The sequence below is a fragment of the Centropristis striata genome, chromosome 13 (assembly GCF_030273125.1).
Source record: "Centropristis striata isolate RG_2023a ecotype Rhode Island chromosome 13, C.striata_1.0, whole genome shotgun sequence".
Taxonomy (NCBI): Eukaryota; Metazoa; Chordata; class Actinopteri; order Perciformes; family Serranidae; genus Centropristis; species Centropristis striata.
Window position 1 is genome coordinate 29,532,028 of NC_081529.1, and position 24,319 is coordinate 29,556,346.

A 24,319-nucleotide genomic window follows, 5' to 3' on the forward strand; every position below is an offset into this window, starting at 1 on the left:
ATATATATATATATAGTCACCCGTAAAGTTGGACCACAATCCTCAGTTAATTGTGATTTCATTGTCACTGTGATATGTTTGGAAGTGATTGATTAAGTTTTAAGAAGATATCTCCAAAATGTATCCCAATATCGCAGATACATGCAACAGTTGTCACATGACACCAGCAAACATGACACACATGTTTGGTCCCCGTCTACAAGTTTACTGGACAGCTATTTTTAAACATCTTGCAGAAGCACTAAATAGGAAGTTGACACCTTGTGCAGAAACTGCCATATTTGGAGTACTATCAGACCCTCAAACAATTAGGAAGAAGTTTAAGGATAGTATCGCTTTTGCATCTTTGTTACCACGTAGAAGAATTTTGTTGGATTGGAAGTCGCCATTTGCCCCCAAAGTTTCCCTTTGGCTCAAGGACCGCATGCTGTGTTTAGACCTAGAGAAAATTAAATATAACCTGGGGGGAACACCTGAAAAATGTGTTTCTGTTTGGGGCTGTATGATCAGTTACATAGCTAAATTGAAGACACTACAGGATAAATTAAATGCTCACCTCTGGTAATTAACCTATCACCATATTTCATTTCCCTCTCTGCCTCATTTCAACCTATGGACAATGCTACTTCTCTGTATGTTGTTGTCTTCTGTGTACTCATTTGTTTATCTGCTTACGGTAAAAAGGAAGGATGTGAATTATTTCTCACTTTCTCTGATTTGTAACAAGACTATGTACTGGGAGGGGGAGGAGGGGATAAGGGGTTGTTGTTGTTGTTTTTGGAAAAAGAAAAAGTCCTTATTTCTCTATCTTACCTAAGAGGTAAAAAAAAGAAAAAAGTAATCCAACTTCATGAGCAACCGTGTATATATAGTTGTTATCTCAAATTACAATCGATTCATTTTTTTTGATGATTCGAACAATATTGATGCAAATATTTATTTATAACGTATTTTATTTATTTATATTCACTATGGTAATGCTGCTTTTACTATGTGAATACCATGTGTACATTTTTCTTGCCACTCCTTCAAAACTCAGTGCCTCATTTGGGCAGACAAAAAGGCTTGGACACACCACTGCTGTCAGGCGGGTGTGGGCGGGTGTGGATGGGTGGGTGTGTGTGGGTGGTGTAGGCCAAAGACCAAAGAGTGTGTGTCTGGTGATAAAAACTAAATGATACCCAAATAAAAGTCAGAGGAAATCCCAGAAACACCAACTGACGCACTATCAGGTTTTACAAGAACAAGGAAGTTCTAGTATAATTTTTTCCTCTATTTAATATGCAAAAGGGCTGAGCTCTCACTTCTCTCTTTTAACATTAGAGAAGAACTATATTATCTTATTCTTTATTATTATTATTATATTCTTACTTCTTCTGTACAGTGCCACTACTCCTGCATACTTACATCTACAGAAACTGTTGATATATCAACATGTTCATCTCATTCACAACAAGTAGGACATGCATTTTGGTATTCATAACTTTTATAATTTTTAATATATTAAGCTTTTTATGACATTTTTTTTACATTGTAAATGAATGGGAGTATATGCCAATCATACTAACACACACACACACACACACACACACACACACACACACACACACACACACACAGGTACATCTCAAAATATTAGAATATCATGAAAAAAGTTCACCATTTTTTGTAAATTATTTCAGAAAGTGAAACTAATACATTATATAGATTCATTACACATAGAGTGAAATATTTCAAGCCTGTATTTCTTGTCATTTTGATGATTCTGGCTGATAGATCGTAAAAAACCCAAAACTCAGTGTCTCAGAAAATTTGAATATTACCAAAGATCAATTTTAAAAAAGGATATTTTAAACACAAATGTCATGCTTCTGAAAAGTATCTTCATTTCTATACACTCAATACTTGGTTGGGCTCCTTTTGCATGAATTACTGCATTAATACTTGGTGGCATGGAGGAGATCAGCCTACAGCACCATGTTGTTTTATAGCAGCCTTCAGCTCATCTGGTGTCTCTCACCTTCCTCTTGACATGGATTCTCTACGGGGTTCAGGTCAGCCAAGTAGGTTTACCAGTCCAGCCCAGTAACACCATGGTCATTGAAGCAGCTTTTGGTATCTTTGCCAGTGTGGGCAGGTGCCAAGTCCTGCTGGAAAATGAAACCAGCATCTCCGAAGAGCTTGTGGAAGCATGAAGAGCTCTAAAAAGTCCTGCTAGAAAACACAGTGGACCAACACCAGCAGAGGACATGGCCCCAAACCACCACTGACCCAGGACTCACATATTGAACTTTTTCACAATACTATAATTTCCTGAGACACTGAGTTTTGGGTTTTCATTATCTCTAAGCCAGAATCATAAAAATTATAAGAAAAACAGGCTTGAAATATTTCGCTCTATGCGCAATGAATCTATATAATGTATGAGTTTTTACTGAGATGACAATATTGAACTATTTCATAATTTTCTAATTTTTTTTATATGTACCTGTACATACTGTACACATACTATACAAATTGTACATCCATACTACAAATACGATACTGTACATACAGTATACATACTGTACATTCATTCTGTATATACTATACAGACATTCTACACATACTGTATACACAACACAAATTATTGGTATCAATCAACCTCTTACCAATTAGACCCCTTCCTACCTTTCAACTAATCCTTTTACTTCTTCTTCACATCCATTTTCTGCAGAAAATGCATTTTCTCTTAAATTAAAATCAAATTCCTTCTCTGGTCAATGTGGGTGGTACATGTGTAGCCCTGACACAACGACTGCACGGATGGACACATCTCTACACTTCACACACAGCATTATTTGGTTCCCATGGCAACAACAACCTGTGCTGTAAGGAACAGTACTGACGCGACAGAGACACACCCTGATCTAATGAAAGACTCTCTTACACACAGAGTGGTGTCATATTACTATCCATATCCATTACAAAACCGTCATAATATTGCGCACATTATTTTTAGAACAAACTGTTCTACTTCTTTTGTCAACACACACAGAACGTGTATGCAAATAAACATGTTCATGACTCAGAGGAAAGTTATGGTTATATAATGCAACCAACTATCCCAGCATCCAGTGAAACAAAGAGAGAGAGGTGTCCCTGTAGTTATTGCTGCTCAGTGCTTTTAATGTATGAACCAAAGATATTCAACAAATGTTAATTGTGTGTTTGATGTTAATTAAGTGTTTTCCACTCAGTTGAGCAGAAGGTGAGTCGGGTTATCACCACTGCTGTGCACCTCGGCACATGATTTTTTATATAAACTTACACCTCTATTTAATGATATTCAACATCTAATTACATCTTACAAGCTGCACAACAAAAGCAATTATCTAAGGCTGTGTTTGCAGTGTTTTGAAGTATCTCATGCAGTAACCATCCACCAGAAATACGTCATTTCGCTATGTTCCAGCCTGCACCAGGCTGCTTTTTGCAGCAGTGACTCAGAGGGTGTTTCCCGGCAGTGCTGTTAGGGATTTCTCCACAGCTGACATTGTTTACATTTAGCCTGTTTGACAATTACAATAACTCCAACTGTAATTTTTACTTTCTGGAAATACAAAATAGAAAGGAAAACTATCAGTGAATAACCTGATAACTGATAACATGTAACTTCATGACCTTAATTAAATGAAAGCAAAACAAACAGTGTGATCCAGTCACACACCACTCTTTGGCACCTTATTTGCACAAGCTTAATGAATGTTTTGTAGCCAGCGTAAATCTGTAGTGTGACGACTATTGTTAGCTCACTGTGTAGGTGTGTGGAACCAAGTTGTGATGCGGCCTAATTGTGGCCGCTGTGTGACTCAAAGAAAGATATTTACGTCAAGCCCATCCTCAAAAAGAACAAATTGTGTACCATGGATCTAATCACCAAGGAAATCTAAATATTTAAAAGTGGCCTGTTTGTACTGTGTGGCTGGTTTCCAGTAAAACCGTGGGCAGGTTTCCACGCTACATTAGGAGCTATATAGTAGGAGTAACACTTTTATGACTCAAAATATTTCTGCACTATTGCACACTCAACTGACAACTTGTGAAAAAGCACTAAATTACCACTTGGTTAACACTGTCAGAGAGGTATTGACTTATGTATATTACTGAAGTTTGCAGTGGTGTTAAACTGGACTGCATTATAATGAGAAGTGTTTTACTTTAACGTTAAGGCTGGGCGATATATTGCATATATCGATATAGTTAATTTTTTTTCTTCCTTTATATATAAATGCTGCCCTTACTAAGGTTTTTCATATTTAGTTCTTTTGTAATGTTCGTTATTCTTTTCTCATATAAATATATTTATTTCAGAAAAAGACTGGCCTATTTTACTGCATAGGCTATTCTTATTGAAGATATTTTTTTATTTAAATGTGCACTTTATGGAGGTTTGATTTTTTTTAAAATACTCCTGTTGTTAAACAATATTTATATTGAATTTAAAAAAAATGGTTTAAAAACAACTACTTGTGACATGTCATATTTGGTTTTGACTTTGACTGAACATTTGCTCTCACTTTGCAATAAAAGATATCTTGATATATAGTAGCCTGAATATATCGGGATATGACTTTTGGTCCATATCGACCAGCCCTAATTAATGTAAGTGCAGAAAAATACCAAAACACATTTAAATATAATGCAGTCCAGTACAGCACAATCAGAAAGCACGACCACAGTAATACATATACATAAAGTTGATATAGCACCATTTCTTTGACCATGCTTTTTAAAGGAAGGCTAACAAAGAGACCAGGGAGGTTGTCACAATCCTTGTGAATATGACATATTGTAATGAATACCACTGGTGCAGCTGCAACTTCAAATAACTTCCAGAGAAGAAGAGATCTCCCAATGGGACCTTCCTGGATAAATAAAGGCTACATAAATGAATAAAAAAGGGCATCTTGCATAATCCTAACATTTTTGTGTATTGCTTCTGGGATCTGTGACCTAGGCCACAAAACTAAAATAACCAAGGTAATTTTGCCAGAAGAGCTCATGCACAATACCGTCAGTGGGTTCTAATTCTGTAGCATTAGGTCATATATATTCATGCTTCATATGTGTTTTTCTCTGCTTCTGCAGCGAGCAGTGATATAACAGTCCACACATGGAGCTGCTGAGGTGGCAGAGGACTCAGGCTAAAAGAATACCGTGAAGATGGAAGTGCAGATTTATAGTATTACAGTCAGGCGGAGTGGAGTGCAGCACAGGGAAGTGGATCGCTAACAGTAAATCTGAAAGGCCTAGAGGAGGATCAGGAGGAGCGTGCCCGGAGAAGAGTCTCAGAGGGTGGGACTTGCGGGCCATGGTGACTCACCGCTACTCCATGGCAACCAGCAGTTGTGGAATTGTAAACAGACTGAGAGACTGGAAAGACGAGCGGGAAGCAGGCTTTCGTTGTTTCTCCACCATACGCTCAAGAGCTCAAACAGTGCTGTCAGCTTACTGTGTGCGCGCGTGCTGAGGTCAAAGGGAGTAAATGAGGTGAAATGACCAGATAAAGGCCTTTCGCCCCCGTGCGACATTCTGCAGCATTGAGGATTCATGCTTACAGTATTTTTCATTTGTCACACATTGCACTCTTGGTTCCAGTTCCTGTGAGAATAAAGTTTTGAAATAATAACTGAGAAGTGAAAAACCAAAAAGATAACAGTTCTTTAAAGCCCCTTTTTACAATGCATTATAATGTGCTTATAGCACTGCATGATTATAGGTATAAACATATAACAGTAATCATAGCACATTATACATTATTGTAAAATTACTTATAGGGTCAAGTATCATGATACTTTATAATGCTGGTCACTTACAGACTGTTTTCGCAAACCTTTGTCTAAAATGTGTCACAAACATACTTGTGGTGCATTATAGGGTCAACCCATACCCTAACCCTATAACAACACTATAATGCATTATAACAGTGTTTATTTTGCATTATAAATCCTTGCAAAAAAAGCAGTCTGAGTGACAAGTAATTATGAAGTAACATGATACTGAATTAATCATAACATTCTTTATAATGTAATAACAATTATGTTCATACAGCAAAATAAACATTTATGAGTGCTTTAAACTAATTATACAGTGTTATGAGCGGATTATAATGCAGCATAAGTATGTTTATAATGAATTATAGGCTTCATAGAAAAGGTTACCATAAAGTATAGTATTCTCTGCTTTATTCTCTTGAGTTTAATCAAACTTTGCTGTGTGTGTTGCAATAAGTGGTTCAGCTTCTGTAACCTTGCTCATTGTTTTACATAATCCAAAAGTAATACTAAAAGTTGGAAGATTCACTTGACATTGATCGGTATTTCCTTAGGGAACTACCATTCAAACTTTTCCAGGAGTTCCCCTCCTCCCAGAAATACCAGTGAGTTCATATAAAACTACATCTGTTGGATTCTCAGACTAAACAACAGAACAAAACAAAAAAACACGGGTAGTATGACCTGAGAAATCCCAGGCATTTAGTAAGAGAGTGACATCACATCCGTTGATATTTCACTGGAAGTTCTATGGTACTCAGTCATTTCTGTAGAAAGGCCTAATATGTGAGCAAGAGGGTCAAAGTTAAAGGTGCAATGTCATGACAGGAATAATATGGAGCGTAACATTAGTCTTCCTGTTATAAACTGGGACATGGGAGCTGATGCAAAAGACTAGCTCAGCTCTGCAAGACGTAACGTCTATGGAAATTTTCCAATCTTATGTTCGGAATGAAAATGAAGCTGGAATTGTTTTGAATATAAATGGTTGATCGGACTATGCAAAACTTACTTCCAGTTGACGTCATGTCTGTCTGCATTTGTGTTATTTTTAACCATGCCTTCTGATGAATACATGGTCAATGTTCAGGCCAACCGTCCAACTGACCTTTGTACTTTATTGACCATTTGTGCCACATTGGGGAAAAAGTAGGTACATTTATTGCAAATACATCTAGGTAAGAGGGACTAGCAAAAATAAATCGGTAATGCTTTATAATAAGGTCCTCAATAACCATTAATTAACAAGTAATAAGGCATTGTTCTCGCTTTAGATCCAGTAGTTGCAAAAAGCATAGTTAACTTATAGTTAACTTATAATAGATGAGCAATAAAGTATATTTTAATATCAATAAGCAAACAAAATAAGATTAATAAAGGCATGGCAAAGACATAATGGGTGGGTCATGGGTGTTTGTAATGCCATTATTAACACTTATATAAGCTTATAAACACACAATAATGTTAATAAGCATCTTGTAAGGACTTGCAAGGGCCTTATTACTTGTTTATTAATGGTTATTACAAGGACCTTAATATAAAGCGTTACCCCAAAATCTAATCTTCTTCATGACTTTTCTATCTTATTACAACAACCACAAATTCCGCAGTCCGTGGCCTAGAGGTTAGGAATCGGGCTTGTAACTGGAGAGTTGCCGGTTTGAATCCCGGTACTGACAGGTCAAGGACTGAAGTGCCCTTGAGCAAGGCACCTAACCCCCGTGCACAGCTCCCCGGGCACAGTAACGTGCCCACTGCTCCTTGCATGGTGTGTTCACTTGTGTGTAATAAAGGATGGGTTAAATGCAGAGGTTGAATTTCCCCATTTTGGGATTAATAAAAGTAATTAATCGTTTAAATCTTAATCTATTCTTTTTTTCTATGTATTTTTATTTATATAAAAGTTTTAAAAAGCAATATAGCAGACATGACACTATTCACTGTTTACAAAGTGTTGATTACATTCGTGCAAGTATGTTTATGTATTACTCATCTTTCTGTTTGCCATCTGTTAAAGTGTACACTTCGGCAATTTGTGACGTCAACCTGGAGATATTGGTCCACAAATCCCACGTCCAGCTTGTGATGCATCCCAGAGGCTGACGTTAATGGATTTCCCAGTCTCCAGTTGTTTTTATCTTGAATACAGCATGGCATGAGGCATCTCATTGTACTATAGTACTTAATTATAAGTTCAGGAAAAAAACTTTCCTTAAAATGTTTTAAATACGCAAATAAGGTATTCTCTTAATTAATATAATTTGTACATATTTCCAGAACAGAAGCCTGAACATTGTACAAAGCCAGGTTCAAAATGCTTGTTTCATTTTGTTGACGTATTAGAGTCAAAGGTTTCTACCAGGGGGAATTTCTGATATCTATTTTTGTCACTCCATAAATCAGAAAACACTGTCAACAAGAAAAAAAAATTCAAGAATAAAAAGTTATATAAATCAGGCTATGAATGATATATGAACAAAACCTTCTGTAAAAAAAAAAACCTTCATAATATATAGATAGGAATGAAACTGGAAAGTTTGATGTAAGTAAGTGCTACTGAAGTGGCTCAGTATGAGAAAAAAAATCATCAACAGGTGAATTAGGATAAAATCAAATTAAAAGCTGTCACCATGAAACTTCCCTAGCTGATTACTTACATTAAGACAATTCTTTTTTGTATTACAAGTTTTCTAAAATAGTATGTTTAAATATGCAAATGAGACATTATCTAATGCAAACTTTTAGCAAACTTAGAAGAAAATATTCATAAGCAAATAGACAAAGTGTACACATTAATGTGTATTCTTGCGTGAAAGAAGACATGTTAAAATTTAACATTTTGTGCATTTATATAAAGCAATGTTTTTGCATGTAGTGTCTCTCACCTTCACTGTTCATGTACTTTATGAAAAAGTTCCCAGTCTTTACCTAAGAATTCTTAGAAAATGGAAACAAGAACAGCAACAGAAAAAAGTTTGACCTATGCTCATGTTATCTCTCCAACAATAAGTTCTGTGTTCTGTGTCAACTGTGTGGCAGGTTTGAGTGCAGCTGTGGATGAACTGCTGGTACTTCCTCAGAAAAACCTGATGTGGGAGCTGTGATTGTTTCAGAGGCAGCTGGGGGTGTAGCTATTATGACAAACACATTGCTTGTGTGAGCAGCGCTTTGACTGTTGAGCACTAGTTCTCTAGAATCACATGACTCGGGACTACCAGAGAATTTCTTCTGAGCGTCGCGCAGCTTTTAATAGGCCTCCACTGAAGGGGAGGCTGCTAGCAGCTGACTTTGTGGTGGAGGTGTTGTAGTCTGTCATGCATTTCTTCCTTTGAAAGCAGTAGTGGTATGTGACTAAGAACATTTACACAAGTCCTGTACACTACTTTTGTAATAGTTATTACAGTATTTCCATTTTATTTTAAGCCTGTACCTTTATTCCACTACATCTCAAATGTAAATATTCCATTTTACTCCACTATATGTTTAGAACAGCTTAAGTTATTACTTATTATATTATATATTATTATATTACAAGTTACCCAGCATTAAAAAAGTAAAAAATACTACTACCAAAAGTATAATGCACACAGAGGTGACCCACCTACTGTAACTGTAACTGCCCGTTTTTATGACTATTTATGACTATTTATTATCATCCATTCATCTACCTGCACTGCTGCTATACTGTACATTCTTTACTGTATATATTTCTATAACATATCATTCACTGTATATATCCTAATGCATATTCAGTTCATACCTGCACTATATTTATTTTATATACTCTGTTCATATGTACATACCCTTGCACTTTACTACTCTGCACTTCTGGTTAGATGCTAAACTGCATTTTGTTGTCCTAGTACTTGTACTCTGTTCAATGACAATAAAGTTGAATCTAATCTAAATCTAATAGTATATTATACTTTTTACAAAGGCATATTGCTACTTTAATTTAATTAAGATTTTGGGAAGTTATGTTTTGTTATACACTTTGCTTATAAACTTGATAGGAACATTAACCCTAATGACCATGCTAACCAAACAGGTAACATAGGGTCTGCAGGTTAATGAGTTCCTGTAATGTGGCTCCTGAAGACCCTCTTGATACCTTACAACTTTAACTAATTTGATGATATTTGCTTAGAAACATAATTTTACACTTATGATGTGTTTCAGATGGCCGTTACAGAAACTTATGCGTAAAACATTAATCTTCTCAAATCCCAAACAAGTCTGTTAAAAACAGTTTGTAACAGCCTAACAGGGAGTTCAACCTCCTTTTGAAAAAATATATTTAGTCACCTTCATCAAATGTGTAAACTCAATCTGTGGTAAAGGGAAGGACTACCACTTATATCTGGGCTTAATAAACTCAGAAGAAAGGGAAATTATTTATATTTGACTGAAAAATATACCTGTGGTCTGAGGAACCACAAACGATGATGAAGTTGAGGAATTGTCAAACAACAATCAATCTAATGATTAGGAATTCTTCGATGACTTATTAATAAACTACCACCTCAGAGTCAGCTTCTTTACCGCAACCCCTGTGAAAGCACAGATCCCTCGCGTCTCCTCTGTACATAACATTAAGAGCCGAGAACACACGCACATTTACGGCAAACCGCTAAAATGATGGATGAACGGGAAATCCGCAATAACCTCCATATCCAAGATAATTACGGGAATCAGCTCCTGCTCTACCTGCTTCAACAGCACTTTATTGTTTCCTCTCAGCCGAAGGGCTCAGTGGAGAGGTTTCAGGGAGATAAGGGGTCTCTGAGGTGATTTGTGCCATGTGAGTGGTCCAGAAAAAGTCTTGTTTTCTCAGTAATGTTGATATAAAACCAACAGGGTTCTGCTGAAATACAGAATAACAGGCCTCTATATAACGGCCTTCATGTCTCAGAGAACGCTGCAAGGCCATTTTTGGAAATTCTTTGCTTTCCTTGTAATACAATAAAATTCCTCATAATTACTCAGAAATAAATAATCCGGGGATTCTGGAAACAAATTACTGTTCTGCTTTACCTTGTTTTAAGAAGATGAGCTGGAAAGACTGTTTACTTCCCTGTCTGCGTAATAATTCCAAATAAGTGCAAAACTGCTGAGCATGAAAAAAACATAATTCTCAATTCCTAGTAAGCCTGAACTCCATCATAGGTGATTCTACACTTTATTATGCAAACATTTTCTTTGGAGCATCTGTCATTTAACTGTAGTTGTGTTGTTGGATCAAGTATTTAATGAGAATTATCGATTTTTTTAACTGTGGTGGAAGAAGTACTCAATGCCTTTACTTAAATTAAATCTCCTAACTTTCACAGCTGCTATTTGATTGCTTTTCCACAAGCTATCGAGCTGGCTCCCTTTTCATATCACTTATTGTGTACAGATACGGCTGGAGACTGTGTCTGCTATCTTAGCTTCCTCTCATTCTTTTATCTTCCGAGTTAGTTGTTCATTCCCATAAAAATAACATACTTCGATTTCTCTACAGATGTTTCCAACACCTCTAACTCACCTGTCTTGAGTTTAATTACCTGTTGTTATTTTTTGTAATATTCAAATTAATGATTTAGCAAGAAAAACCACAGTTAATAACCTGTTTTTTAGCCTGGGGAGATGAGAAAACAGCATTGATATTTCTGTGCTTTATTTTGATAAACAGTAATTAAAGGGGAGAGGGGGGAAAACCCAGGCTACAGCAAAAGGGACTGGAAAAACTGCCAAATTAAATCATGTCTTGTTTTATCAAATTAAACAAAGAAAAGTTTGGGGGATTTATAATGTGAAAGCACTGACAAACCATACCAGGCACTTTTCACAAAAGGAAGGAGGCCATGGAGTACAGGATGTGTCATTCTAAAAATAATCCTAACAATAAATCACCCTGGTTAGAGGGGGACTTGACATATTTCCTGATTAGCACTGTGGTAAAGTTGTCTGGGTTCAGGTGAACAGACAGTATGTCAGACTCAATGAGAACAAGTTGTTCCAGTAAGCTGGAAACGTTTAGCTTAATTACTGAATACGGTGAAACAATAAGCTCTCTTTAAATTCCTGGGTACTGAAGCACTCGTGTTGACATACTATAACCTGAGTGTGTATTTGTATACAGGGCAGGGCTTTTCTGAGAAGTTGTATACTTGTTCATGTTATGGGCTGGCATCATTATATAAGTGCATGTGAGAGCATGTTGGGTCACGCTGACACCTACAGAGAATTCAATGAGTCACGGCACAATAAAGGAATCAGCTCGTAATTCTCTAGAAGGCTGGATTCAAACTTTAGAGTTCCTTTGTATTTTGTCTGAAGCCGCTCTTGAGATGTGACTAACTGATATCATGTTGAGATATGTTTGTATCTCTTGTTTATCAAAATGCAATGTCACTGAGAGCTGTGGTATCCCACAGGCAGGTGAATGTGTGGCCTGTAACTATGTAACTACCAAATGTGCTCTTACCAAAAACTTAATCTTGAAAACCCATCTTTATGTGTGGTGTGTTTCACAATTAGTCAGTTTACTCTGCCAGTGGAAATAAATCATCATGAAACAAATCAAACAGTGAGATCTCATTTCATAGAAAAATAGTGCTCTTTTATTATAAATTAATGAAATGTTCATACAAATATAAATAAGTGCAAAGTCGTATCAGTCTGCTTGCTTCGTCAACAAATGTCTTCAAGCATCCAAAGCCAGTGGTTTTGGCTGGCAAAAGTACATCTTTATAAAAGACAGCACAAAAACATCTTCACTCATGTAAACTCATGACAATAAGATAAATTTTGACTCTTCTCCTTACTGGGGAAAAGACAATGTTTTATACATTCATTTGCAAGCGATGGCATCACTGTCTGTGCCACAAATACTACCACATTTTCCTCACCACTGACGCCATATTAAACAGTGGTCTATCAAGTAAGATCCTATATAATTCAGTCATGTTGGTGCTCCAACAAACTGTTGTCTAGTACAGGCAAGTTTGGCTTAAACCCCTTCTTCAAAACTAAATATCAGAAACTTGTCTTCTTTGCACATTTTCTGGTGCTTCAAAAATCTTTAAGTTCAATTTCCCCAACGTGGCTGCACCCAGAGGGCCATCAGTACTTATTTGTACTCTGATTTTCCATTGTCTGTGAATTTCCAGCATGGTCAGACATCCCAGGATGCTGCATGGACGTCTAATACATCCAAGATTATCATCCGAGGTCAGCAAAAAGCCAGCCTGACTGTAAAAGCCGGTTCAGCTTTAATGGATGGATGATTTTTTCTTTTTTTTTTTTTTTTTTCTGAGGCCAGTCGACGGCCTCAGAGCACAGTTGGTTAGCAGCAGCAGCAGCAGAGGGAACCTGTGCGTCATCAGACTGCAGACAGCTGACTGTGAGTTCAGTTTTCAGTAAGTTGCATGTCATCAGTGAGGTGGAGGAGGACAACCAGTTCTCTTTCGTTCAATCCACCAGATTACAGCAGTGCTCTCTTTCTCTTGGTGAACCCTAAAAACACAGAAGTCCACTTTAATGCGAGACCTGCTAACATCTTGTCAGTACAACAAACTGCTCCTTTTCTCAAGCGTGATCTCGGGCTTGACTCTGCTTCACCGTTACTCCTCAGACGCAGCACATGTCTTTGTGCTGAAGCTGTCCCATTTCCTTTCCAGTCTTTGCCCCTTCAAGAGCATCAGTCCAACGCCTCTAGATAGGAGCGTCATACTCCTGCATGAACTCCTTCAGAGGATGAGGAAGTTGGTCTCTTCTGGAAGAAATGTCCAAATGTCCATTGACTGTTTTCCTGCACAAGTGCTGCAAAGTCGACAAGCTACAGGAGAGAGGTTTAATGAGCTCCAGAGGGATCTTCTCCCCTCCAGAGTAAATGTAGTAGATATTCCCACTGCGAGTGTTCCCTTTGCTCTGCGGCATGTAGAAATGGACCAGCTTGAGGACACAGTCAAAGTGGGGTGCAGACTGAATGTTCTTAGGGTCTGTTTGCAGGTAAAAAGAGGAATTGTCACATTGAATACGCAGGTTCTTGGTGCCTGACGCCGTCTTGACACTGAGGGCGAACAGATGTCGGTTGTCGGAGCTGTCCCTGATGAGGAACGTGCCGGTGGTCTCGGCCGCCAGCATGGCGTTGGCCTCCTTCCCCGTGATGGAGCCCCAGTAGAAGCCACTCTCCTGGAGCTTGTGGAGCGTGGCGAGGACCATCTGGTACTGCGTCTTGGAGGCGAAGGTCTTGTAACGTTGAGGCAGCCGCATACTGGAGTCCAAGAGGCTGCTGCTCATTGCGGAGTCAAACTTGCTGTGAGTTACCATGGCGCTGTGCCCGATCTCTAGGCAGCCTGGGGAGCACTGGGCGCCACAGACAAGAGAAGAAGAGGTGAGGTCAAAGAGAGGTTCAGAGGGTTGTCGTGGAGGGCAGGAAGAGGTCACTCTGTCTGGAAGTGAAGCACCTGAGGAGACAAAGAGAGCGAGATGTCAGGAAAAGATGAACCAAGTTGACATACAGTAAAAAACCAGATGTGTTTTATCCACATTGAAGTCTAATTTAACACTCATCGAGTCCAGCAGCTCTACTGGAAACTATTTTTCCAGATGTGGAACCTCTGTGCATCGTGCGTTTAAACATCCCTGGTGATGATGGGGAAACTGCCCCAGAGCGCAATGACTTCTTTTTTTTTTAATCACTTAGAAATAAATTTAAAAAAATACCCCCAAACTGCATGACTCCTCTCCTCTATTTGAGAGCAGTTGTGGCTTTAACAGCGCATTTCACTACAATGCTTCCACTTAACTTCCAACCATTTCGGGGAAACTTTTTTTTCAGTGTGTGTAATCTGCCCTCGGGACGCGGTCAGTTCCAGTAAAGACATCGTGATCCAGATTGCGCAATTTACATGCCATGACCGGCTTTACTAAACCTCACTTAGACAAACAAGCTAAACATTAATTATCCTTTAAAGTCCAGGCTATAAAGAAAGATGAGAAGTATTACACGGAGAAAAAAAAAACAGATCCTCACCTTCAATGTCTCTCCAAACTCGCTCTTTCAAAAAAAATAAATCCAAATGTGCAGGACAGATGTCTGTTCACAGCTGTCAAGCGTCTGTCAGGATGATACGAATGTTTTAAAGTTCACTGGCACCAAACTTCGGACTTGTGAAGTAGTTTTCTCGGTGTGTTTGAGGCCGTGTGCTGCCCTGCTGAGCTGTGAGTTACTAGTGAAGCTTCAGATGCAGAGGAGTCATTATAAGAGCGAGCAGGAGACTCCGCCTCCCCTTTACAGGAAGCCTCTCTCTCTCTTGGCACATTGTCAGGAAGCAGAGTTATTTATTTTTTTAAAGGATCCTGCTATGAGAAGCGCCCTCCCCCTGCTGTTCCTCCAAAATGAAGTTAAGGAGGATTTCCAAGCAATACTTATTTACCTTTGGTAACCGAGTATCTCTCCCTTTAGTTTAGTCTTTTCCAAACACTTTAAATAAAACAATCTTGTTTGATCGTTTAGCTATAGAATAAGACATTTGATTATATGTCCCTTTTCTTTCTTTATTTAGAAGTTCCGCTTTAGCCTCAACTATGAGGTAATAGTTTTGTGTCGTGGGTTTCTGAGAAATACACAGTAACAGACGCTCACATGCAGTGCATCATTTCTCCAGAGGGGGCGTCAGATTTTGAGGGAACTTCATGCTTTATTTCCCAATAGCAACAGCTGGTTTCTACTGGCAGCGGGTTATTATTTATGTCTGTTTTTCCCTGCAGTCATTCTGATGATTTTTATGATCCATTTTAAGGGCACTGTTTACAACAATTTTTTTTTTTTTCCCCTACATGTACTCATGTACTGCTATTTATTAACTTTGATTGTTTTGGCTTTCAGGCCAAATAAGACATCAAACATGTTAGCACTGAAACATTTCTCGAACCAGAACACAACTTACATATAAAATGACATTGTTAAAATATATACATTTTCTTTCTTGTCCTAAGTTCTATGAATGACATACTTGTTAACAATATAGTTGTAATGATATGAAGTAGGTAATTACAGGAGAAATTACAATTGTTGACAAATACTGTGCATAATAAACACCTAAATATCATACATACATACATACATACATATGCATATATACATATATACATATATATATATACACACACATACATACATACATACATACATACATACATATACATATGTATATATACATATATATACTCACATATATATGCATACATATACATATATACATATACACATATATAAACACACATATATACACACACACACACACACACACACAATTATTTATAATTATTTTATTTACATGGTAAAATGGACCTCATACATAGTATTATACAGTGTACAAATTTATTTGGTTATTAAAAAACATATTTTTTTATGATAATATGACTAGAACTCCTTAAAAATTGTGGACATTTTAGTATAAAATAAACATTTGTTTGAAAAAAGGTATTAATTAACAGCTTTTTGGCAAAAATCCTATCTTATCTAAGATCCGTACATTTTAAATTTGAATTCTGATTCACTAACTATGTGGTGACATAATTTCCATCGTACTGCGCTGACCTTAACTGTTCCACTGACCTCACCCTTATAACGTATGATTTTCTTTGTAATCACTTTATATTTTTTAATATCCGCATTAGGCTTTTTTACAAGGAAGCAGACTCTAGAACTTCACTTCTTTTGCAACATGAGTGTGACTGATAGAGTGCTCATAGCATCCACATCACATCCCCCCCTCCCCGCTGACTCAGCCCCGACAGCCTCAGGTGGTTTTTGAGCTGGCGATTAACTCCAGGCCATGGCGTCATGTCAGTCTAAAACAACTCACTCTATGTACTCATCATGTAGAGGAGAAATCAGACACAAAACCGCTTTAACACTTCTCAGCAGAGACTACTCCTCAGGATAGAGATACATCTGTTTTGGCGTAAATTTTACCAAACGTCAGCTGGGAGCAGGACAGAGGGGAGGGGGGGTTGTAGGACTGACGCCACAGAGCCTGATGGGTTTTTGGTAAAAGCCAGCTGTGTCCACACAAAGGTGAGTCAGGTGTTGTCTGATTCAGACCACCAGCAGGATAAGGGGGAAGGGAAATCACTAGGATAGCCTCGTAACACTTCACTTGTTTCCAGAAAATCTATTGTGTCATCATGTGAGGCATGTATTTAGCATCCACAGGCTCCTCTGGGACCATAATGCGAGTCAATGAAAGGAAGAAGAAGAAAAAAACCCTCCCACCATGTTTTAGCTCACCCTCTCCATGGAAACCACTATGCACATTATTACAGTATGCTGACTTGGCTTTTACGTGTGTATACTGTAATTCCCCAAGTCAGTTTAACTTTTGACAGCGTAGAAAAGAAGGACCTCTTAGTAGAGTTTGGAGGACGACGTTAAAAAAAGATTTGTAAGAGCCCCCAGACGTCAAGACTTGTAAAAACACTAGAAATATAATAAACAAACCAAAGACGGTGTGTATTCAACCAGAGGTCAACCCTCAAATGGTTGGTCAGCCGAGGCGACTGACGAACCAAGTGACCTGGAGCTGAGAAAACAGTTCCTGCAGACTCTGGCCGAACATCTGAGGCTCAGGGTGTGAGGCTTGACTGCGGCAGGTTTGGCTCAGTAGGCGATGCGTGTGTCTTTTATTTCTAGAATGGGTTACAGAGTCTAAAAAGGACACCAAAAAAAGCTATTTCGACCATGTTTTCTCTGGTTTCTTATTGTGTATCCTCCTAATATCCTCGGCATGATTCCAAAAGTTTTAATGAAATGGGAGTCAGTGGTGGAAAAAGTGTTCAGATGTCATATTTAAGTAAAAGCACTGTGAAATTACTCCAGAATTCAAAACTTACTTTAGTTAAAGTACAAAAGTATCAGCATCAAATCAAGTCTCAAAAATAAAAGTACTCGTTATACAGAATGGACCCACTTAGATTGTTTTATATATTCTATATTATTGGATTATTATTTGTATTGATGCATTTATGTAAGCACCATTTTACTGCTGTCCAGGTAGGGCTAATTTTAATTACATAATATACTATTATTTAAAAAATAAAAGTAACTAAAGCTGGGAGCTAAAAATGTAGTCGAGTAAAAAGTACAATATTTGCCTCAAAATGTAGTAAAGTAGAAGTATAAAGTTACATAAAATGAAAATACTCCAGTAAAGTACACATACCTCAAAACTGCACATAAGTACAGTACTTGAGTAAATGTACTTAGTTACATTTCACCACTGAATCCAAGTTTAGTTCAGTGGATGAGACGAGGCCTCGCATGATAGCTTGTTGGTCTAAACCACTGTTTAGTGGAAAAGGCAGCTGTTTAGGTTTTCCCACACTGACTCAGAAATTTACTCTAGCTCATGGTTCCCGTAAACCCGCTGGGTTCGAGGGGGAAAAAAGCGGAGCTCTCGACTGGAAAGAGGGGTGAGAGGCAGAAAAATGTTATTCAACAAAATATTTTGGAGCTGCTTGGTCTAGCAGAATTTCACTGAACAGGGAGAGCTTTTAAAAGCTCTGTGTGTTTTGCCAGTTCTATGAAATTGTTTGTGGTGCTGGCAATTACAAAAGGCGCCTCTTATTGTTTGCACAGCTGAACGCAGCGAGCCCTGAATTCAACTTGAGTCAACAACATCATTTTTTAATATAATCTGCCATTATAAAGGGTTCAATTAAGAATAAAAATCTGTGTTTTACTGAAACCTTTAAAAGGATATTGGATGAATCAAAGGGCTGGAAGAGGAAACGCTGCTGCTATGAGATATAAACAATACTGTATGAATGAAATCAGATAACTGCCACTGATGATCTGAGAGATACAGGAAGGTTCCTGGCATATCAGCCAATCTAATTCCTGTTAGCACTATATCATTATGTTCAGTAGTTTCACTTCCTGTCTCTACCTGCATGCCTCCCTTAATGTCACTATTTGTCAGGGCTGGGTCACATTACTTTGATGTCAGTGTCAGTTACTGAAAACACATTACATGGGATTTTCTCTGTAATTAGCAAAACAATATATTCAATTATATTAAAAAAACATTAAAAAAGTTGCATCTTATACTAAAATGGATACAGCCACAGAAACTAGACTTCCAAAAATATTCTTTTTTCTTTTCTAATATCTGAAAACATTTTCAATACAAATTAAATGCATTTTGCATTTAAATTTGGCCAAATAATGGAACTGTTAAAAATACAGGACTAGACAAACTACCACTGATGAACAGCAGAACTATTGAGCATATGCATTCACAGCTGTATTATCGCCAACTTCCTTACTGGTTGAGCAAGAGCACTTCTGTGTGATTACCGATCAGCCAGTGACAATTTCCTGGTAACCCTCTCTCTCTCTCTCGCTCTCTCTCTCTCTGTGCTGCTGTCAATGCCGTCCTTTGTGTAATTTCTTTGAATTGTGGGAAGTGTTGTGTGTGACCACCACAGATGAGAAGTCACAAAAGCCCTCAGTGGCAACACATGCCTTACATAACTAATTTGTCTCAAAAAACATTCACAAACTCAAAATGTGTCCTTTTGATATCAGTATAAATGTGTTTTATGTATATTTTGTGTTAAGTAGAAAGCGTTTTACAGTTGTTTCCTTTTGGTATATGGAGGGCGGCTATGAATTCTCTAAAGAACTTGTTGTTTGTTCACTTGTCTTGAAACTGATTGTGCAACTCTACCATGGAACATTACTGCAAATTTACTGGGAAGAAGACTTTGTTATAACTCATTTCATGTCATGTACCACTTAGCAGGAAGCGACCACACTGTGTGAGGGTTTATTCTGTGTCTCTTTTACAAAAATAATTCCCCGATAATGTAATAAAGTTTATTTCCCAATAATGTTATACAATTTCTTACCAATAATGTAATAAAGAATAACATTAATAACATTATCAGGTTAGCCTTCATTTCACAAGTCCTGATAATGTAATAATTACCCAATATTGTAATAATTTAACAGCAGACCACCCATTACTTGGGTTCAAGTGGTGATACTGTGTATCAACTCTAGCTCAAGAGCTCTAGCGCCACCAACAGGTCAAAGTTGAATGTTTATTAACTTTTGACCCGTTCATCCGTTTTTCACAAACGAGGTATCCATGACACACAAATGCATTCAACAGCTTCTTGAAATCTAAAGGTGCTTGGTGTTATACTTTATTACATTATTGGTAAAAAGTGTATTACATTATTGGGAAATGCACTTTATTACATTATCGGGAAGTTATTACATTATCAGGTTTTATTACATTTTCAGTGGACTCAAGTGCGGATTTTTATTACATTATTGGCGTTATTACATTATCGGGAATTTATTATATTCAGGTTCTACAGTGGTCAAATCAAATATTGATTTGATATAGATTTGTCTTAATTGATAAAAAATAAACCATTAACATTTCTATTTTTGAAAGTATCTTATTTTGCAGTTTTTTTACACACCTGCCTAAGACTTTTGCACAGTACTGTATATATACATTTATTTTATTTTATTTTTTAAAAATATGCCTAAATATGCATGGTATATGAAAAATATAATTATATATATATATATATATATATATATATATATATATATATATATATATATATATATGTGTGTGTGTGTGTGTGTGTGTGTGTGTTTCATATACCATGCACAGTAATAGTGCACATGGGTGTATCTGAAGAGCTGATAAAACATTTCTTCACCTTCCTGCACCACATACAGGTGTTTGGCTAACACAAATAAACATGTCACTTGTAAGTGAAGCATTGGAATTTGGGGATTTGAAGAGGTGTGAAAACTGGCAAAGAAAGTCGTCCAGTGAACAAGGTTGTAACTTAATGAGCACATGCAGCACTGAGCATTCCTCCCTGCATACAGTTTTGCATGGAGTCTATTTATGGCTGACAGTATCATGACTGTAACAGCTGCCTTCTGGGAAGAGCTAAAAGCAGAACACAGGGCCATTAACTTACCTTTCACACCCACAAAACTACACACACAATGATGACTTGACAATCGCAGCTACTCTGGGTAAGTATGACAGGATGACAACCTGTATTTGCATTCTTATTTTGCGTATCCAACCAATATCTTTATACAAATAATTGACTTATAACTTCTTATAACTAACTGGTTATGACGCAGTCTGACTGAAATACTGATTCCTCTGTATGACTTACTATTTCTGTACAATTATTCTGAATTTTCCAAGGAGAAGTGGCAGTTAAAAAGGAAGCAGGAGGGGAATTTTAGATTATTTTATTTTTGAAGTTTATATTTTTGGTTATGGCTGGTACTGGAGCAAGATCAATGCAGAGAAAAAGTTTTGAAAGGGTTCAAAACCATTCATTGTTCATTGTGAGACGTGGTTTTGCATCAATATGTATAGTTATGTTGGTGGCTGCTTGGTTTCCACAGCAGCTTATTATAGTTTTTTATCTTACATGGCCTACATTACATTACCATATAACTATGAATCCATCAAAAATAGTTTAAAAAGGAAAAAAATAGCATTATAGGTTGCATCTTTCTTTCACTCACAACAAAAAATCATGTGTGCCAGATCAACATTTTACTACACACTATAAAAGTACTCGTACAAGTCCTATTACAATATTGAAATGTATTCAAGTAACAGAATGATCCTTATCACGTATTATACATAATTGGATTATTTTTAGTTTAGTTGAGTTTTTATTTTGTTTTCAGTTAGTAAGGGTGGATATGTAGCTATGTAACTATGTAACTATGTAGTGCTTATGTGATATATCATGATGATATGTTATGAGCTTACCATATATTTTGTGTGCAACTACAACCAATTTAGTGGCATAAAAAGTCTAATGTTTCTGTTTGAAATGTTGTATATAGGGTTAAAAAATAGAAACACTTATGTACAGTTGACATTCCTCAAATTTGTTGCTACTACTTGAATAAATGTACTTTCCACCCCAGGCATAGAGTTTTATCCCTGAAAATGTGTCCATTTATCTTTGAACAGCTGTGGAACTTCTTAACAGTTGCCTGTTCCACTGCCAACAATGCTCTTTGAAGACATTATGTGATTCCTGATTTTATGACGTACATTCTGGCATTGTCCGTCGTCCGCCGTGCCAGCAAATGACCAGCAAACTTCTCAACTCCGGGCACCACACCAATATTTACACCACACTGTGGCCCATCGACGGGACCAGTGCACATTCATCTGCTCTCAAGGTTAAGAGGAGAGGAGGAGGAAAGATTTTGATGCAACAACAGGAAAACTGTGATAAACTTACTGGCAACTGTCCAGAATCTGTTATTTTTCCTTCATTTTTAGTTTCCTGGCATAAGCCAATGAGACAATAATAGAATAGGACATCTGTTGTGATAAGGTGCAACTGGAAGAGTATGTGGATTAGTTATCAATATTTCAGCAATGTGACAATGGAACTTCAGCTTGGGCTATTATTTTGACCGACAGACTCCTGAAAGAGCTTCGCTGGAATTTCAAAACCCTGTCTTTCCAAATCACAAATAGCTGACACAGTTGGGGCAATGACTATTTTAACATTTTGGTGCTAACTTGTGAAAATCGATACAGGAAATGCACACTATGAGCTTGTGATTCAGTTCACTTTGAGTGCACAGTCATTGTGTCAAGGAAGAAGTTAAAGAAAGAAGTGAATGTCGCAGACGTCATCCAGGCCGGGGATCCAGTGTGTCATTATTTTCCACCACGAGCCACATTGTGATAGATGTGGCTGCTAAGCACATGGCACCTCAACATTTACTGGAAGGTTGAAGTTCAAATGTTTAAGATTATAGTGTGTAAATCAGCTGATGTGCACCACATCTCATTCCATTTCTGTCTAAAAAGATAGAAAATTATTAGTGTCAAATAGTCATCTTCATTTTTAATATTCTACTGGGTGCAAAACGTTATTTACTTTAATTGGAGATGCTAAAGGTAGTATAGCTAATACTTACTGATAGATATCACCATTAAACCTCTATATACCTATATATATAGAACAGAAATCATATACATATATAACAAAAATCGGATCTATCTAAAGCCAGGTTCAAAATTATTGTTTAATTTTGTTTAAGTATTAGAGTCAAAGGGTTTTTACAGATGGAATTTGGGGTTAGGGTTAGGGTCTTTTTTTTTTACTGTATCAATCCCAAAATACTGTGAACAACCATACAAACATACAAAACAAGCAAAAACATGTCCTTATGATTTCAGGGAATAAAATAAATAAATCAGGCTATGATAAATGAGCAAACCCCTCTTCGAAAAAACTTATAGATGGGAATAAAAGTGGAAAATGTGGTGTATGACAGTGCTACTGAAGTAGGTATTTAAGGATAGTATGAGAAAAAAAGTATTCTGAGAAAACAGCTTTTAAATATATACACTAATACACATACGCCCACAACCCTAGTAAAATAAACACCTAAATGGGCATTTTTGTTCTGTCTACTACAAGACTTGTTATGGAACAGGGTCATTGAACCATGAACTAGTTACATCACGGGCTGGGGGCGGGTTATCATGACCAACAAGACATACTACAACGTGTATCATTCATTTTATTTTATTTAAATGTTATTAATATTTTAATTAAAGACGTAATAAACTTCTATACGATCAGACTTCTTTTTATAACCAGTGGAGTCGCCCCCTGCTGGCCATTAGAAGGATTGTAGGTTAATGAGCTTCTGTATGGTCCTAAATTTTCAAGCCTGGAGATTTCCGCTTTGTCTCAACTAGTAAATAGTCGATACATAACACATGAGCAGGGCTTTGCGCATGCTCGTAGGTGAATTTTGTTAGCTTGGGACAGAGCTAGGCTTGCATTTTCCTCTATTTCCCACCTTTGTGCTAAGCTAAGCAGCTACAGTTTAATATTTAACATACAGGCACTAGAGTTAGTTAATGTTCTTACTCTCTGCAAAAAAAAAAAGAAGGATGTTTCCAACAATGTCAAACAACCCCTTTATGTATTTTACAGTGTATGAGTCATGTACAAACAAGAGGTAAAACTAATAAACACCCTGAAGGATTGCAATCGGCACGTTTGATCTCTGCACTTTCCGATTAAAATGAGCAGTGAGGTCATACCACCATGGAGGTACGAGCTGCATCTGGAAAATGCACATCTGCCACGTTCCCCGAAGCAGCCAGTGTCCAGATCATGATCAACTGCTGCTCCAAACATTCAGATTGCATCATGGCAGATAATATGATTGATCTGACGCTGCCCGCCTATCTCGGCTCGCCTGCCACTGCCGCCTCCATCCGTTTATCAGTATCAAATGCTTGGAGACAAAGGGAGCCAATGACATAATCGGGATCTTCAAAATGGACTTTGATTCCCACAAACCCCAGAAATAGCTGGCTGATGTCATTGGGCAGATGGTAATAAATCTGTCTACACTATAATAGCATGTTGGCTGAGAGATGCTGTTACACACACAC

The 24,319-nt window shown here is 37.3% G+C and overlaps 1 protein-coding gene across 1 annotated transcript; it reads right to left on the bottom strand.

The window, feature by feature from the left end:
- Positions 1 to 12,398: 12,398 nt before the first annotated feature.
- Positions 12,399 to 15,023, bottom strand: socs3a (suppressor of cytokine signaling 3a). Its single transcript, XM_059348207.1, has 2 exons — positions 14,839 to 15,023; positions 12,399 to 14,269 (listed from the first exon to the last, which is right to left on the bottom strand). Exon 2 carries the CDS (start codon positions 14,130 to 14,132, stop codon positions 13,515 to 13,517), a length of 618 nt encoding a protein of 205 aa, XP_059204190.1. The 5' UTR covers positions 14,133 to 14,269; positions 14,839 to 15,023; the 3' UTR covers positions 12,399 to 13,514.
- Positions 15,024 to 24,319: the final 9,296 nt, after the last annotated feature.